Source organism: Martes martes (assembly GCF_963455335.1).
Source record: "Martes martes genome assembly, chromosome: 15".
In the NCBI taxonomy this organism is placed as follows: domain Eukaryota; kingdom Metazoa; phylum Chordata; class Mammalia; order Carnivora; family Mustelidae; genus Martes; species Martes martes.
In genome coordinates, this window is record NC_137903.1 from 24183708 (window position 1) to 24199939 (window position 16232).

Genomic DNA, 16232 nt, shown 5'->3' on the forward strand with positions numbered 1-16232 from the left:
CATTTTTCACTAGTATAGCTTTGCTTTCTTTTTTAAAGCTTTAAGGTAGCTGCCTACATAACACAGTATAACATTTGAGATGAATTATTTACAACCTTTATTAACATCATTCTACTACTGTTAGCAAAAATTGAGACTTTTAACACTTTACTTTCTTATAATGAATTTTAAAAAGTTGAGTTATCTCTCTATTCAATCTTGGTAAGTTTAAAAGAATACACAGCCATTAGGAATATATTGGGGAAAGAAAACAAGCTTATGAGCTTTAGAAATTATTATGTTGTAAAGTACAGTTTTATAGAATGTTTATTACTTGCACTGTTGAAAATTAATCTTGAATCAACCAATCTGGCTTATTTGTCACACTGTTAATGAGTTTGGCATCTTAATTCACAAAATGCTCTTCCACTTTGCTAGATAAAGTATTAATACACCTGTAATGGCCTATTTTATTATAAACATGGGATAAACACATAAGTATAAATGAGAAAAGTGTTCTTAGAATAAATTTTTCACAGTGATAAGAAAAACTCTGTGTAGAAACATATTTTTTTCATTTTGAGTCACTTTTTCAGGACAATGATTTATCACTGGTATTAGATTCTCTTAATATGGATACTTAATTTATTGGTACATACTAATTGATAAAGCTTTTTTGACCTCCTTGGGATGAGACTTAATTACACTGTCCATTAAATAATATTAGAAATGAAACCTTGGATTCTATTATGCATTAGAATCTTGTGACATGCCAGTATTGGAGAACGCCAGAATCAGAAGCAATAGACAGTGGTTTAAAGTCAATGACACGTTGGACTATGAGTGCCTTGACGGATTTGAAAGCAGAGATGGGCGCGCAGGTTCCATAGTGTGTGGTAACAACGGTTGGTCTCATAAACCAGCATGCTATGGTAAGTGCTGTTTTTTCAGGTATTCTTTTTTTCAGGATTCACAAAATCAACAAAATGTGTTTAAAATGTTCCATTTTGAACAAATTTGCATTATTTAAAGTCATTTTTAAGAGAGAATGACTAAAATCAGGTGTCTCCTGATTTAATGTATACTGGAAGAACAGAGTGTTTTAAAGCCCAAATACAATAATTAATCTTTAACACAGTACATTAATGTTTCCTATGGGCCATATACATGATAGATTTGTAAATAAAGTATAATCATGTTTCTTACTCCAAATGCAGTCTTTCATATTATTTTAAATGGGGTTCTTCTAGTGTATGGCATAAGAATACCAAAATTATAGTTTCTAACAATTTCCTCAGCTATTTTGTTCTTGAGTTTCAGCTTTTACACCTTCTACCTCGAGTGTTAATTTCTTTAGGTCCCAAAGCTCTTTCTTTTCTGACTTTGACAAGTTCCGTGGACAATTATTGCATGACTCTCTTTCGTGTTTGCGAATCCACTATTTTCTAAGAGTAGGAGTAAGACTTGAATCTGGGAAACTAGAGTGGATTTGTAGTGTTCCAAGCCAAAGGAACAGTTTGTGCAAAACCTTGACAATGAAACAATATTTGGGAAATATCAGGGTGAGCAGATTCTACTCAAGATTTGGGAGAGTTATGAACTGAGGAGGGATAGGAAACAAAAAAGGATTATTCAGGTTATTTTCAAGGCATGTCAGCCTTTAGATTAATTTTTTGATTGATAAGAACCCATAAAGAAGTCTTAAGGAAAAAAGAATATAAATAAATATATAAATATATATTTATATGTATATAAATATAAGATTTTTTTAAGTTTTTTTTTCTATATGTTGTACTTGTGGTGGGCAAGAGAAGATTCAGGAATTTTTGCAGGATGAGTCAGTGTGGGGATTGGGATAAGGTGATGGCTGACGAGATGCAAAGCAGAACACATTCAAGATCTACTTTCTTGGTAAAACACAGCTGATGTTTACTAAATATTGGATGCAGGACAGAGTAATGGTCAAGGGATTCACATGCTTGTTTTAATTTTTTTTCATAAGCAAGCGGGTAAATGGCAATGCCTTTCTGTGAGGTGGTGCTGACAGAAGAAAGAGCACTTTGGGAGGAACGTCACAGCTTTTGACTTGAGCACGTCATGGTTGAGCTGCCCATGGACAGTCAAAATTGGATATGGAAACTACAGAGCTGAATATATGGGTCTAACTAAGAAAGATATATTTGGAATTGTCACCCACTAAATGATGATAGCAACCTGGAAAAGAACACAGAATAAAAAGGGAAGGGAGCTCAAGACTGAGCCCTGAAGCATTCCAACGTTTAGGTGTCAGGCAGAAGAGAAGTAGGTGGTAAAGGAGCTAGAAAAAAGGAGGACCCAGAGAACAGGGAGAAGAAAACATTTTGGAACGGCTGTTCTCATAGATGTGGACAGAAGGAAGTGATTAAAGGATAAGGAAGTGAATCCTGTGGAGTCAATCAAGTCAATTCCAGTTCCGTCATTGACTAAATTCTAATTCCATCGTTGATTAAACATGTATCCTAGGGCAACAACCAAGCTTACTTGGAGCTTTGTTCACTCTTCTTCATCTGTAAAATGTTTTAATAACTATAAATGCTCTACTATGCCAAAGGATTGTTTTTTATTTTAGTATGATTCTAATATTTAAATTCCAGTTTTTAATTTTGCAAACTAATTAGCAAGATAGGAGGGTTCCAAATTTGAAAAATGCATTTTTATAATATTTAGGAATGTCATAAATGTCACAAATGTCACAAACTTGACAAATTTAAAGGGATAATTTTCATATTCTTAAATTGAATCAGAATAATCAACAGTTTGTTAAGAGATGATATAAATTATAGGTTCAATAAGAATAGATAGTTGTATATTATATAAATACTCAGGACACCTAGAATATGCCTAGTTATGTGGCCTTGAACATGTTTCTTTATTTTGTTTCATGTTTCAGTTTTTTTTTTTAAAGATTTTATTTATTTATTTGACAGACAGAGATCACAAATAGGCAGAGAGGCAGGCAGAGAGAGAGGAGGAAGCAGGCTCCCTGCCAAGCAGAGAGCCCGATGCGAGGCTCGATCCCAGGACCCTGGGATCATGACCTGAGCCGAAGGCAGAGGCTTAACCCACTGAGCCACCCAGGCGCCCCTTCATGTTTCAGTTTATGGTTCAGTTTTATTTCTTTACTAATGTAATTAACATGATATAATATAATATAAATTAAGCAATTTTAATAGTGTCTTTAAGCCACATTAGAAATGCCTTAAGTGTGTTCTGGTTCTCCAATTATATTTACATTAAATTAAAATACCAATTCTTATTTGAGTGCAATTTTAAAATTATAGCATCACTTTTTTTAATGCAAGAGAATACTGTCATGTTTTGAGAGTACAAAACAATATCACATTATATTTTATAAATAAATGGCAGTTATAAAATCAGATCCAATATAAGCAAGTTGACATTACAAATAAATTTTCAGGATACATATACTGCTATTCAATGCCTTAATATTCCTTAGTCCTCTATGAATTTAGAAGGTGTGTAAAATCTAATATGGAATATTTTTCAAGGAGGAGGATTTATCTGATGCCCCTTTGTATATGCAGTATTCAAATCCTCATTTTTATAAGACACATAAAATTTACTTTGGTGATGATTGATTAAATATTCTCACTAAAATTGTTTGACCTTTTTTTTTATAGAAATAGAATGCAAGCTTCCAGAAGTAAAAGAAAACTTAATTGCTAACCCCAGAAATGACAAATATAGAGTTGGAGACGTGTTGAAATTCTCCTGCAGATCAAGACTTAAAAGAGTTGGACCAGACTCAGTTCAATGTTACCACTTTGGATGGTCCCCTAATCTTCCAACATGTAAAGGTGAGTATCTATCTTACAACCGCTAAAACAAGAATTAGGATTAGGATATCAGCCCTTTTTTACCTCTTAATTTTCTGTTGGCTTTGAGTGTGTCTATAATCTAGTGCATTAAGCCAGGACATGTACTGGGTGGGTAGATCCCTCAGACTTCCTTATTTAAGCAACTAATCTCCAATTGTTTCTTGAAATATGTAGTGGAAGTATGCATAGATACATATAGGATGTCTCACATTCCTTTTATTTTTCCTCTTGCCTACAGTTCCACCAATAATATTGGACACTTTGTATAGCATGGACCTTTCCTCAAGTTTCATTGTGTCTAAACGATATTCAAGCAACTTATTTTCAATTCAATCACATGTATGCTTTAATCAAAGTTAAAACATCTTGATCAAATGCCTCAAATCATGGCATTTTCTCAAAGACTTTTGATAAAATATTTCCATGGAATATGAATATTGCTGTAATTTACACAACCACATTTATTAATTGGTTTGCACACATCTTTAGAATATCTAGATTATTAAACATATTTTCTGGGCTTAAATATACTTCCAATACCCTCGTTCAGTGTAAGTAATAGAACTGAGAAACATGTTTCTGGTGTAGTACCATTGTTTAAGAATGCTATAATAAATTATATTGTAAATTACATAAATTAATTTTTAAAACTCTCTATTTTATGGATTTTTAAGTTGTAGAATAGATAATTTAACCATTATTTACACAGTATTTCTCTTCTAGAGCAAACAAAACAGTGTGCTCCACCTCCTCAACTCCTCAATGGGGAAGTTAAAGAAACACAAAAAGAAATCTATGAACACAATGATTTGGTGGAATATGTTTGCAACACTAGATTTCTGATGAAGGGTTTTAATAAAATTCAGTGTGTTGACGGACAATGGACAGACTTGCCTATGTGTATTGGTAATGTATAAAAAAATTCATATTTAAACAGAAATCAACACTCTGTATTCATATAAACACAAAAATTGCATTTTGTAAGTAAACATATTTTTGTGAAATTTTCACAGAGGTGGAGAGTACATGTAGAGAGATACCTGAACTTCGTTACGGCTCTGTTGTTCAGTCTTCTGCCCCTCCCTATCACCATGGAGATTCAGTAGAGTTCAATTGCATGGAAGACTTTACAATGATTGGACTCAAGTCAATTACATGCCTTAATGGAACGTGGACCCCACTTCCTCAGTGCATCGGTGAGAAGACACTTCTCAAATTGACAGCCAATGAAATTTAACATTTTATTTTAAAAACTATATTTGCTAACATATTTTTGAAATTTAAGTATATTCTTGAAAATGTCCCATCACAGGGGGACCTGGGTGGCTCAGTCAGTTAAGTGTTTGCCTTCCACTCACCTCACGATCTCGGGATCCTGGGATTGAACCCCTACATCAGGCTTCTTGCTCAGCAGGGAGTCTGCTTCTCCCTCTCCCTCTGACCCTCCTACTCATGCTCTCTCTCTCTCAAATATGTAAATAAAATCTTATTTTAAAAAGTCAGTTCTTAAATTATAATGAAGGCAGACATTGCTTATAGTTCATTATATGTCTACAAATTAGCAATAGAATTTTATCAGTATTTCTGTTCCTGATATTAACACTGTTTATAAGTATGAAGCTAAATTTTACTTATGGTTATTCATATTATTTAAATATGAGTACTAATTGCCAGGAAAATAGAACACTTTTGTTTTTAGGTGGTACTCTTAATTTCAAGCCCTGGAAAAAGGAAGTTAATACACACTTGCTACATTGCTATAGGAATATTGCCTCTCTCCAAGTCTCTAACAATTTCCCAATCTGTCTCAAATGCAACAAGTTAATGTGCTGAGGGTGGGTGGGCTGCAGACCCTCTCAATCAGTAGAACTCCGTCGAAAGAGGCAGTCAGGGTTAGGCCAGGAAACAAATCTGATGGATGACTTCACTCAGGTTGATGTATGTAAATCATCCTGACCTTTGGATGAACAAGTCTTTTATGACTAACATGAAAAATATTGGGGACCCTTTTCATTTTTCTCTTGGAACGAGTTCTTTCCTAGAGTTTTCCTAAGTCCTACATTCAAAGAGAGCCCTGGGTGTCCCGTCTTACTTATTCGTCAGATTTCTAGGCATTAATTGTTCCAAGGAGAAGGCAAGGCTTAGGCACACAGTCCATGAGAGCAGGCATTTACTCCTCTTTTGTTCGTGATGTATTCCCAATACCCAAAAGACTGGCAGACATACAGCACACATTAAACAGGAGTTTGTTGAATGAATCATAAGCTTTGTTGTTTATTAATCCTTATGTTTTTGCTAAACACATTCCCATTAGAAGTACTGTCAGTCCTTCAACACCAAACCTCATCTTTGTCTTCTTCTATCTCCACAATGATCACCCCTTATTTCACATCAGGGGAAAAACCCAAAGTTATAACAGGCATGAAAACGCTCAACTTTTCATTCTTATTCTAAAATATCTGCTTCAAATTATTCTTCTTTTCTGATCTCAGAGTTTGCCTTCCAAAGGTTAATCTTCTACCTATATTCAGCTTAACATAATCCCCTTACACCTATCATAGCCCTTAATTTTCTTCATTCAGTATTAATATCATACCTCCAGCTAATCTAGCTGTTCACTCTTCTCCGAATGTTTATTTTCTCCTAATAAACAAATTCTTTCAGAAACCAATCAGTCACAGGGCAATGACAACCACCACCACCACTCCTTTTGTCCCTCAGTTACCATCACCTGAACACCTTGTTTTGTCTCCCTCAACATTGTGGACAAGCCTTAAAAACAGGACTAATTCTCAACCTCCAGTGTGTTTTGAATAAGTCTCCTTTGTTTTATTTTTTATTACAAAATCATTACTTCTTTGGCTAACCATTAACAAATCATTAACAAAGACCTCTATATCAATCTGTACTTACTTCAATCTGCATTGAATTTTGGAAATATGTAGCTATATAAACAGTTGGTATATTTAACTCGGAGTCAGTAAAACTAAAATCGGCTTCTAATTCCAAGACTCTGTTCCTATTTTTTAGTGATCATGCAGAAGATCTACTTAAATATTCACATTCTGTATGAGACATCTTAGCTGTACTTTTCTTATTGTATTATCTTTATTGAAAAAATATATTTAAGCTAGCAATTTCATATATTCTACTTCCACAGATAAATGTGGGACCAAATGTAGTCAAGGTGATGACTGTTCAGTATGTAGATCATCCTAAAAAGTGAGCCTCTTATACTTTTCTAATCCCCAAAGTGCAGAAGGTATTTATGATGGACATTTTCCCAAAAATCTCCAGGACTGAACATAAGACTTATGTTCATACATAAGAGCCCATCTCATGCCATATGGTCAGGAGTAGATTGGTTGGTGGGATTTATGGTCTCAGATGCTAATTTCATTATACTATTGACTTTAAGCTACTTTTTTGTAGTAGTTGCTTTGATTCTTATTAGTCTTTTCAAGGGAATATCTTCATTTTATAGCAACTGATGAACTTGAAAAATGTAAATACAGCTTGACTAGACAAGAGGCACTACCATTAGCTAAGACTATATATAATCATAACGAGAAAGTAAATTATAAATGCAGAGACCCAGCAAAGCAGAAGCACTCAACATGCATAAATGGGCGATGGAACCCCGAACTAAGCTGCACAGGTAAGCTCTTGTTTTCAAAAACTTACTCTATTTCTTCCTAACTTGTAATTTTAGTATTTTTGCGTCTTTTAAAATTTTTTGCTTATGTATCACTGCACATAATTTTTCAGCTGGAAGGAAATTTAGAAACTAGCCCAAACACTATTCCTAAGTATTAATTGCCTCAGTGCCTTAGTCTGCTATAAAACAAAACCCAGAAACGTGGTGGCTTTAAATTAACATCCCATCAGGTAGCTTTAAGAATCAGCGTTTGGGTTTTCTTTGAGGCCGAAGAGAGCACACAGTTGGCGTCCCCCTCGTCCCCCTAAATTTCCCGTTCCCGGAGAAGCCTCCAGATATGCCGCAAATCTGAAGTGCCCCTGGAGCTAACATTCCAGAACACGTAAAAAGGCCTTTGTCACAGCAAGCCTGGGAGTGCGTTTCAGTCCAATGTCTGTGGAGTGCCCTGGAGGTGGTAGCTTGCCACGAATGACCTCTCCAGTGTTACAGTCCTGTGGGACCCAGAAAGGCAAGCCCCTCTGGCCAGGAGAACCAGGAGATCAAGGAACGTCCCCTCTGTGGGCTGAGCATGCTTGCCAGCTTTAGCGAGGCAGCGGGAGAAGGCAGGGCTGGGGCCCCAGGAGAGCCGGGCTGGAGTGCACCCGCGGGTGTTACCAAGGTGGAAAGTGTCAGCATCTCCATGGGGGAAAGAGTCCCAACAGACCCCTGCCTCTCAGGTAGATGCTTTAAGATTGGCAAATGAATCTCCTTCTCATATGTCTAGGTGTTTCTCCAAGTCTTCTTTTCAGGTGGGTCCCCTGAGGGACTGTGACGCCTGGGTGGCTCAGTGAGTTAAGTGACTACCTTCCAATTGGGTCATGATCTCAAAGTCGTGGGATCGAGCCCCACATCAGGCTTTCTGCTGAACAGGGAGTCTGCTTCTCCCTCTCCTTCTGCCTGCTGCTCCCCTTGCTTGTGCTCCCTCTCTCTCTCTCTCTGTCAAATAAATAAATAAAATCTTTATTTAAATAAAAAAGATCTTTATTTCAAAAAAAAAAATCTCTGTTCTCTGCAGCCCAGTGGGTCTCCTGGATGTGAGACCCTTTGGTTTTCAAAGCCAGGTGTTTTGGGGGCTCATCTTGCTTTTGCAGATCCCAGAGTTTGGGGTGCTGATGTGGGACACGAACCTCTCTCTGCTCAGGGAGAATCTCTGTGTGGGAGAACACCTGACTGTGTGTGGCCCTGCCAGGGGTGGGGTTTCTGTCCCTACGGGGTCTCTGACTCTCATACCCACCTGGAAGTGGCCCTTTCACTGTTTGTTGTGAAGGAGCTATCCAGCTAGTTTTCAGAGGAAATTGTTCCATATATACCTGTGAGTTGCTGGGAGGAGGTAAGGTCAGTTTCTTCCTATGCCTTGGTCCTCCCACTTGAATTGTGCTCATTGATTTTATACTCTGACACTATGCCAGTTGCATTATTCATTTTAGGTACTATCTTGTAGATCTGTTGCAATTTTTATAAGCAATTATATCACTGAAAATACAAGATTTTATTTTTGCCCGTTCATTTTTATTTACTGACTAGGACCTCTTCTAAACTGTTGAAAGGAAGAGATAAGAACATACATCTTTGTCCCATTCCTGATCACTGGGAGAGGATATTCAACATTTTACCACAAGTATAATGTCAGTTTAGGATTTCTGTAAATGGCCCGTATCAGTTTAAGGAAATTGCCTTCTATTCTCACTTAACTGAGTGAGAAATTTTGTGATCAACCAATGCTGAATGTTTTTAAATGCTTTTTATGTATCTCTTGATATGATAATATGACTCCCTTAATGCTCTTAATACAGTGAGTTATATACATAAATTTTGGAATGTTGAACAAATCTCTCCTTCCTAGAGTTAACTCTACTAGGTAGTGAGATGTTATTCTTTCTATATTTTCATGTACTCAATTTGCTGATATATTTTTAAGGAGTTTTGCATCTATATTGATGGAGAATATAAATCTATAGTTACTTTTTCTTTAAATGCATCTCCCAAGTTTTGTTATTAGGATTATGGTGGCCTTATAAAACAAATTGAGGACTGTTCTCTGCTTCTCTGTTTTCTGAAACTATTTATGTGATATTATTATTATGCATATTATCATTTTATTATTTCTATCTTGCATGATTGATAGACTTCACCTACAAAGTCATCTGATATATAATTTGCTTTTTTTGGAAGTTTTTCTTGATGAAGAATTCAATCTCTTTAATAAGTACTGAAATATTCAGATTTTCTTACTATCTTTTCTCAATGCAAGGAAGCTGTATTTTTGAAGAAATATCTCTCTTTTGGGGTGCCTGTGTGGCACAGTCATTAAGCTCAAGTTCTAACTGAATTGTCCACTCAGTATTTATGTAGTGCCTCTTACTGAATGGACAATTCAGTTAGAATCTCCAAATGGTTAGAAACATTAAAAGAGGGGCGTCTGGGTGGCTCAGCAGGTTAAAGCCTCTGTCTTCAGCTCAGGTCATGATCCCAGGGTCCCGGGATGGAGACCCGCATCGGGCTCTCTGCTCAGCAGGGAGCCTGCTTCCTCCTCTCTCTCTGCCTGCCTTTCTGCCTACTTGTGATATCTGTCTGCCAAATAAATAAATAAAACCTTTTAAAAAAGAAAGAACGAAGGAAAGAAAGAAAGAAAGAAAAATTGTTGAAAGAGAGGCACCTGGGTGGCTCAGTCATTAAGTGTCTGCCTTCGGCTCAGTCATGATCCCAGGGTCCTCATCAGGCTCCCTGCTGGGCGGGAAACCTGCTTCTCCCTCTCCCACCCCTCTGCTTGTTCTCTCTCACACTGTCTCTCTCTCTCTCTGCCAAATAAATAAATAGAATCTTAAAAAAAAGAAATCTTTAAAATAAGTTTTAACATAAATTATGAAAGATTTATCACAGAAAGAATAAAACGAAGATACTACAAGTAAGACGGTGAGAATATAAGCGCCACATGTGATATATTAAAGTGCTCTACAAGCTGAAGAGTATTTTTATATATAGATCATAATGTCATTATTTGATCATTAATGATATATTGTTATTGAGTTTTCTGTTTAATTATCTTTGTAATATGTTTAACTTATGATTTTTAATCAAGAAATCTAATTTTAATATTTTTAGAAGTTAGAACGCAGTCGTGCCCCCCTCCACCTCAGATTCCCAAAGCTCGAAATATGGCAACGACGGTGAATTATCAGGATGGAGAAAAAGTATCTGTTGTCTGTCAAGACAATTATATAATTCAGGATGCAGAAGAAATTGTGTGCCGAGATGGAAAATGGCAGTCAATACCACACTGTGTTGGTCAGTAGCCCATAACTTGCTTTATAACATGCTTCCAAATGAGGTTAACGCTCATGCTTTGTGTAAAGGAACAAGATGAAGACTTTTCCCTAGATCTGTTTCACTTTACCTCAAAGCAGTAAATTACAAACTAAGTATACAATTCAATCAGAATTCTTTCACTTGTGTGAAATGATTAGACAACTTTGGGTTATTGTGCAAATACTATAGAAAATTTCTGTTTACACCTATTTTACACGTCATGATGAACAGGACAAGAATGCAAGGGCATAGCAAACAAGGAGATAATAGCACAGATTTTATGGAGATACATATGCTTACAAGTTTCAAATGTTTTTCAGTGTTTTGGTATCTAATTTATCCAAGTTATCCTTATTTTAAAATCCCAAGTGGTATTTTATTGCACTTTTCAATTTATACCTTGTATCTATACTTGACCCTTTGATCTCTGTTCTTCATACAGAAAAACTCGGGTGTCCTCAACCACCTCGTACAGAACATGGAACCATTAAGTCATCTGAATTTTCAGAAGAAATAAAAGAAACATTAGAACCTAAGCTTTACCCACATGGCAGCAAATTAAATTACACTTGTGAGGATGGTTTCAGGATATCTGAAAAAGAGGAGATAACATGCGAGATGGGAAAATGGAGTTCTCTACCCCGGTGTATAGGTGAGGACAGTATGCAAACTGAAATTCTAGTTTTAATTTTCAGTACGATCCATTAAACATAATTGTCATCAAAGTCATGAGAAAGAGTCCTTTAGGTTTCTAAGTATCTAAAATCATTTATATCTAAATATCTAAAATCATTTATATAATCATGTACTTTACCAATTTTTGCATAACCAAATCTATCCCATTTTTGTTAATTTTATTGATTCGTTATAGAATCACTTTCAATGATGGCAATTGTTTAATTAAAGCTAGGTGTGTAGTGTAATTAAACCTACCTATTCATATAGGCATGCCTATTCATATTCCTACCTATTTATATAAGTTGTATATAACTTTTGCTTTGCTTTGCCATCAGCTTTGTGTTGTTGTTGCTTTTCCTATCACTTTCTTCCTGATTTCTTACAATATATGGTACTAATCATAAGATGATTAATTCTCAATGCTTGCTTTTTGTTATTCACTATAATGGTTTAAGAAGCACTAATAGTCTCTCTCATAAATATGTTGACATTTTTATTTTTTATTTTATTATTTTTTAAAGTTTTCACTAAAATTCCAGTTAGTCAAGGGGATTGAGGAGGGCCCTTTGATGAGCACTGATTGTTGTATGGAATTGATTAATCACTTAATCATTATAACCCTGAAACTAATATTACACTGTATGTTGCCTAACTGGAATATGGTATTTGTCTTTCTCTGGTTTATTTTACTTAGCATTATAGTCTCTAGCTCCATCTATGCTATTGCCATTGGCAAGATTTCATTCTTTTTTATGACTGAGTAATATACATACTACCTTTTCTTTTCCTTTTTTTGTAATTTAATTTAATTTTTTTTCAGTGTTCCAAAATTCATTGTTTATGCAGCACACCCAGTGCTCCATGTAATATGTGCCTTCCTTAATACCCACCACCAGGCTCACCCATCCCCCCATTCCCCTCTTCTCCGAAACCCTCAGTTTGTTTCTCAGAGTCCACAGTCTCTCATGGTTTGTCTCCCCCTTCAGTTTCCCCCAACTCCCTTCTCCTCTCCATCTCCCAATGTCCTCCATGTTATTCCTTATGCTCCACAAGTAAGTGAAACCATATGATCATTGACTCTCTGCTTGACTTATTTCACTCAGCATAGTCTCTTCCAGTCTCATAGGTATTGATACAAAAGTTGGATATTCATCCTTTCTGATGGAGGCATAATACTACCTCTTCTTTATCCATTCATTTATCAGTGGACATTTGGGCCGTTTCCATATCTTGGCTATTGTAAATAATTTTGCTATAAATATCAGGGTACATGTATCCCTTTGAATTAGACTTTTTGTTTGTTTTGGGTAAATACCTAGTGGTGCAAATGCTGGTTCACAGGGTAGCTCTATTTTTAAGTTTTTGAGGAATCTCCATACTGTTCTCCAGAGTGGCTGCACCAGTTTGCATTCCCACCAACGGTGCAAGAGGGTTTCCCTCTCTCCACATACTTACCAGCACCTGTTGTTTCTTGTGGGGTTTTTTTTTTTAATTTTAGCCATTCTGACAGGTGTGAGGTGGTATCTCATTGTGGTTTTGATTTGTATTCCCCTAATGATGAGTGATATTGGGCATCTTTTCATGTGTGTTGGCCATCTGTACTCTTCTTTGGAAGAATTTCTGTTCATGTCTCCTGTCCATTTTTAATTGGATCATTCACTTTGGGGGTGCTGAGTTTTATAAGTTCTTTCCATATTTGGATACTAAGCCTTTCTCAGATATGTCATTTGCAAATATCTTTTCCTGTTCTGAAAGCTACCTATTAGTTTTATTATTTCCTTCACTGTACAAAAGCTTTTTTATTTTGATGTAGTCCCAATAGTTTATTTTTGCCTTAGTTTCCCTTGCCTCAGGAGACATATCTAGAAAGAAGCTGCTACAGCTGATAATATACTGAATTTTTTAGTTTCAAGCTCTTGCTCTGGTTGCCAGCTGGACACACATCAGAGTGGTGGTTTTAGGAAGAATTTGTGCACCTTCTCTGTGTTATGATCGTAGCTCCTGTGTTACCACTTCTTTTCAAATTAGACTGCCAAATATGGCAACCAGTACCTAAAATGAAATTTCAGAGTTAATGAAATATGGAGTCATTCTTTCACTTTTTTTTTTTTTTTTTTTAGGGCTTCCTTGTGCACCACCAGAATATGTGGTTCCACATGGTATTCCTCCTCGCAAATCAGACACTTACCAGTATGGAGAAGAAATAGTATACGAATGTGAAGAAGGTTTTGGGACTAATGGATCTGCATCTATAAAGTGTTTAGGAGGAAAATGGTCTCATCCACCAGAATGCATAAGTACAGTGTATTTAATTTTACTCTAAAGTTGATCAATATTCTTAATTCAGAGCATAAGTGGTACAAATATGAAACCAAGCAGTAATTCTAGAATTTAACAAGGTATCTCTGGAAAGTTGTGGAGTCTGGCAGAGAAGTAATAACCCTACTAATAAGAAAAGTGTGAGAGCATGAGCCCAAATTATTTCACTTTCACGTCACTTCATGTGCACATTTGACATCCTCTGATACACGTCCACAGACTCCTCATCTCTGTGCCTGGATCACAGCTGGTCCCTGCTCAGCAAGCTCATCATTATTCAATTTACTGTTAGTTTATCAGTTATCTCCTTAGAAGTATATACTTTTCTAAGATATTTGATATAATTAAAAGAAACAGATTTTGACAGAAGCCAAAAATACAAATACATACATAATGTAGGTGGCTCGTATGGGCAAAAAAGAATTTCAGTGGAAGAAATGTGATATCAAGCATTACATGTATCTCTACCTTTTCAGACTTCCCATATCATTGTCCCCATATTTTACTTTTGATAAACATAGGGCAATTCAATATAATTAAGTCAAAAGACTTCTAACAGTTTTTCAACTTATAAAAATTGTGTACAGTGCCCATTGGTTTGACATGTACTTATTATTCTACATTCTAGTTATTGGTCATTATGTGTTTTAAAAGATTTACCAAAGAAGTACATGTTCTTTTCTTTCAGAAACGGATTGTTTTGGCCTACCTGACTTTGGTATTGCCATACCCATAGGCCCGAAGAAGGACTCATATAGGTCAGAAGAAAAAGTGACTTATACGTGTCCAAATAATTACCAATTGTATGGACCCAATTTTATACGGTGTATTAAGAGCCAATGGATAGGAAAGCCAATATGCAAAGGTACTTCGATAAAATTTTAGAATCTATTTATCAAAATGTCTTAAGTAATATAAGATACAATTCCCTCTAATGTCATTTAAACAATGGACGTAGATGATGGTTTGAGGCCAGGTCAAAGAAGGTTTATGCTTTAACATAAAGGAATGAAACTGTGTACTCAGTTGTTAGTCTGAACCCAGTGGTTCTCAAACTATGGTCTCTGGAATAGCCCCATCAGCATCTTCTGGACAATTGTTAGAAATGCAGATGTAATTCACTGGCTCACTCAGACCTGTCGAGTCAAAAACTCTGGGGCTGCAACCCTGTAAGTGTCTCAACAACTCCCAAGGGATTCGATGTGTGCTCCAGTTTAGGAACTGTAGCTGTGGCCCATTATTCTCTATACCCACCTGAATCTCACTGGTGAATTACACTTTGAATTCTCATTGAAATGTCCTTAAGCATTTGCAAAAAAAATAATTATTATTATCAAAGAGTGTTTTTAAGAAATTATACATTTATTTTTCTGTTCTTTTTCCTCATCTCCTGTTTGGATCCGCAGTTAATCATCTTCTCCCTTCAACTCTAGTATTCTTCAAAGTGTGTTAATTCTTCATTTATTGTCTAAGGAAGTGCCTACTGTGTTTATTTTTCTAAGGGCCTAAAATCACATTCATAAGCAGGATGATTGCAAGCCAAAATTTGACATCAAATAATCTTTTTATTCTTATTTTCTTGTGGTTTATAAATTCATATTGCATTTATATAATTTGTAATATTGATTTTACTAAAAATGGAAAATGTCCAGAAAAACTCTCATTTTCACACAAGCTTAAATCTTATTAAAAGATATTGCTTTATGTCCTTTTCTTCAATCTTATATGTAAATTTCTTAAATTGGCACTCTTTCATGACAGATTAATTATTGATTTTAAATCTCTCTTATCCTGTTCATTGATTTGCTACTCAAAATGATCATTACATTAGAGATGCTACTTTTTTTCTTTCTATTCAGATACTTCCTGTAAGAATCCACCCAAAGTGGAAAATGCTATTATACTAAATGAGAAGCCTAGGTATCTACCTGGTCAGACTGCACGTTATGAATGCGTCAAACCTTTTGAACTGTTTGGGGAAGTAGAAGTGACATGTTTCAATGGGAACTGGTCACAACCACCTCAGTGTGCAGGTAAAGTTATCTTATTTCGCCTTGGGTTTTAGAGAATATATTAGGGACTAAATATGTCAATATAAATAAATATAGTGACATAGTTCTTATGGACTCTTTTTTTTTATCTCAAATAAAATCCGATTTTTTCTTTTTGTGGACTGCATAGTGATAATATATATTTATTTTATGGAAGATTTGGCCACATTAGGACCATTGGAATCATGGAAAATTTTTTCTCTCTCTCTTTTTTTTAGAGAGAGAGCACATGAGTGTAAGCAGTGAGGGGAAGAGCAGAGGGGGAGGGTGAGAGAGAGAGTCTTTAGCAGATGCCACACTGAGTGTGGAGCCCAACACTGGATC

The 16232-nt window shown here is 35.8% G+C and overlaps 1 protein-coding gene across 1 annotated transcript in view; it reads left to right on the forward strand.

The window, feature by feature from the left end:
• Positions 1 to 16232, forward strand: part of LOC308355510 (complement factor H-like) — a 76157-nt gene that overhangs the window by 55480 nt on the left and 4445 nt on the right. The window contains exons 11-20 of the mRNA XM_080823776.1: positions 738 to 911; positions 3660 to 3836; positions 4581 to 4763; positions 4871 to 5053; positions 7342 to 7515; positions 10657 to 10839; positions 11303 to 11512; positions 13659 to 13835; positions 14546 to 14722; positions 15717 to 15890. Coding sequence (XP_080679902.1) covers positions 738 to 911; positions 3660 to 3836; positions 4581 to 4763; positions 4871 to 5053; positions 7342 to 7515; positions 10657 to 10839; positions 11303 to 11512; positions 13659 to 13835; positions 14546 to 14722; positions 15717 to 15890 — 1812 coding nt within the window. The remainder of the gene's footprint in view (positions 1 to 737; positions 912 to 3659; positions 3837 to 4580; positions 4764 to 4870; positions 5054 to 7341; positions 7516 to 10656; positions 10840 to 11302; positions 11513 to 13658; positions 13836 to 14545; positions 14723 to 15716; positions 15891 to 16232) is intronic.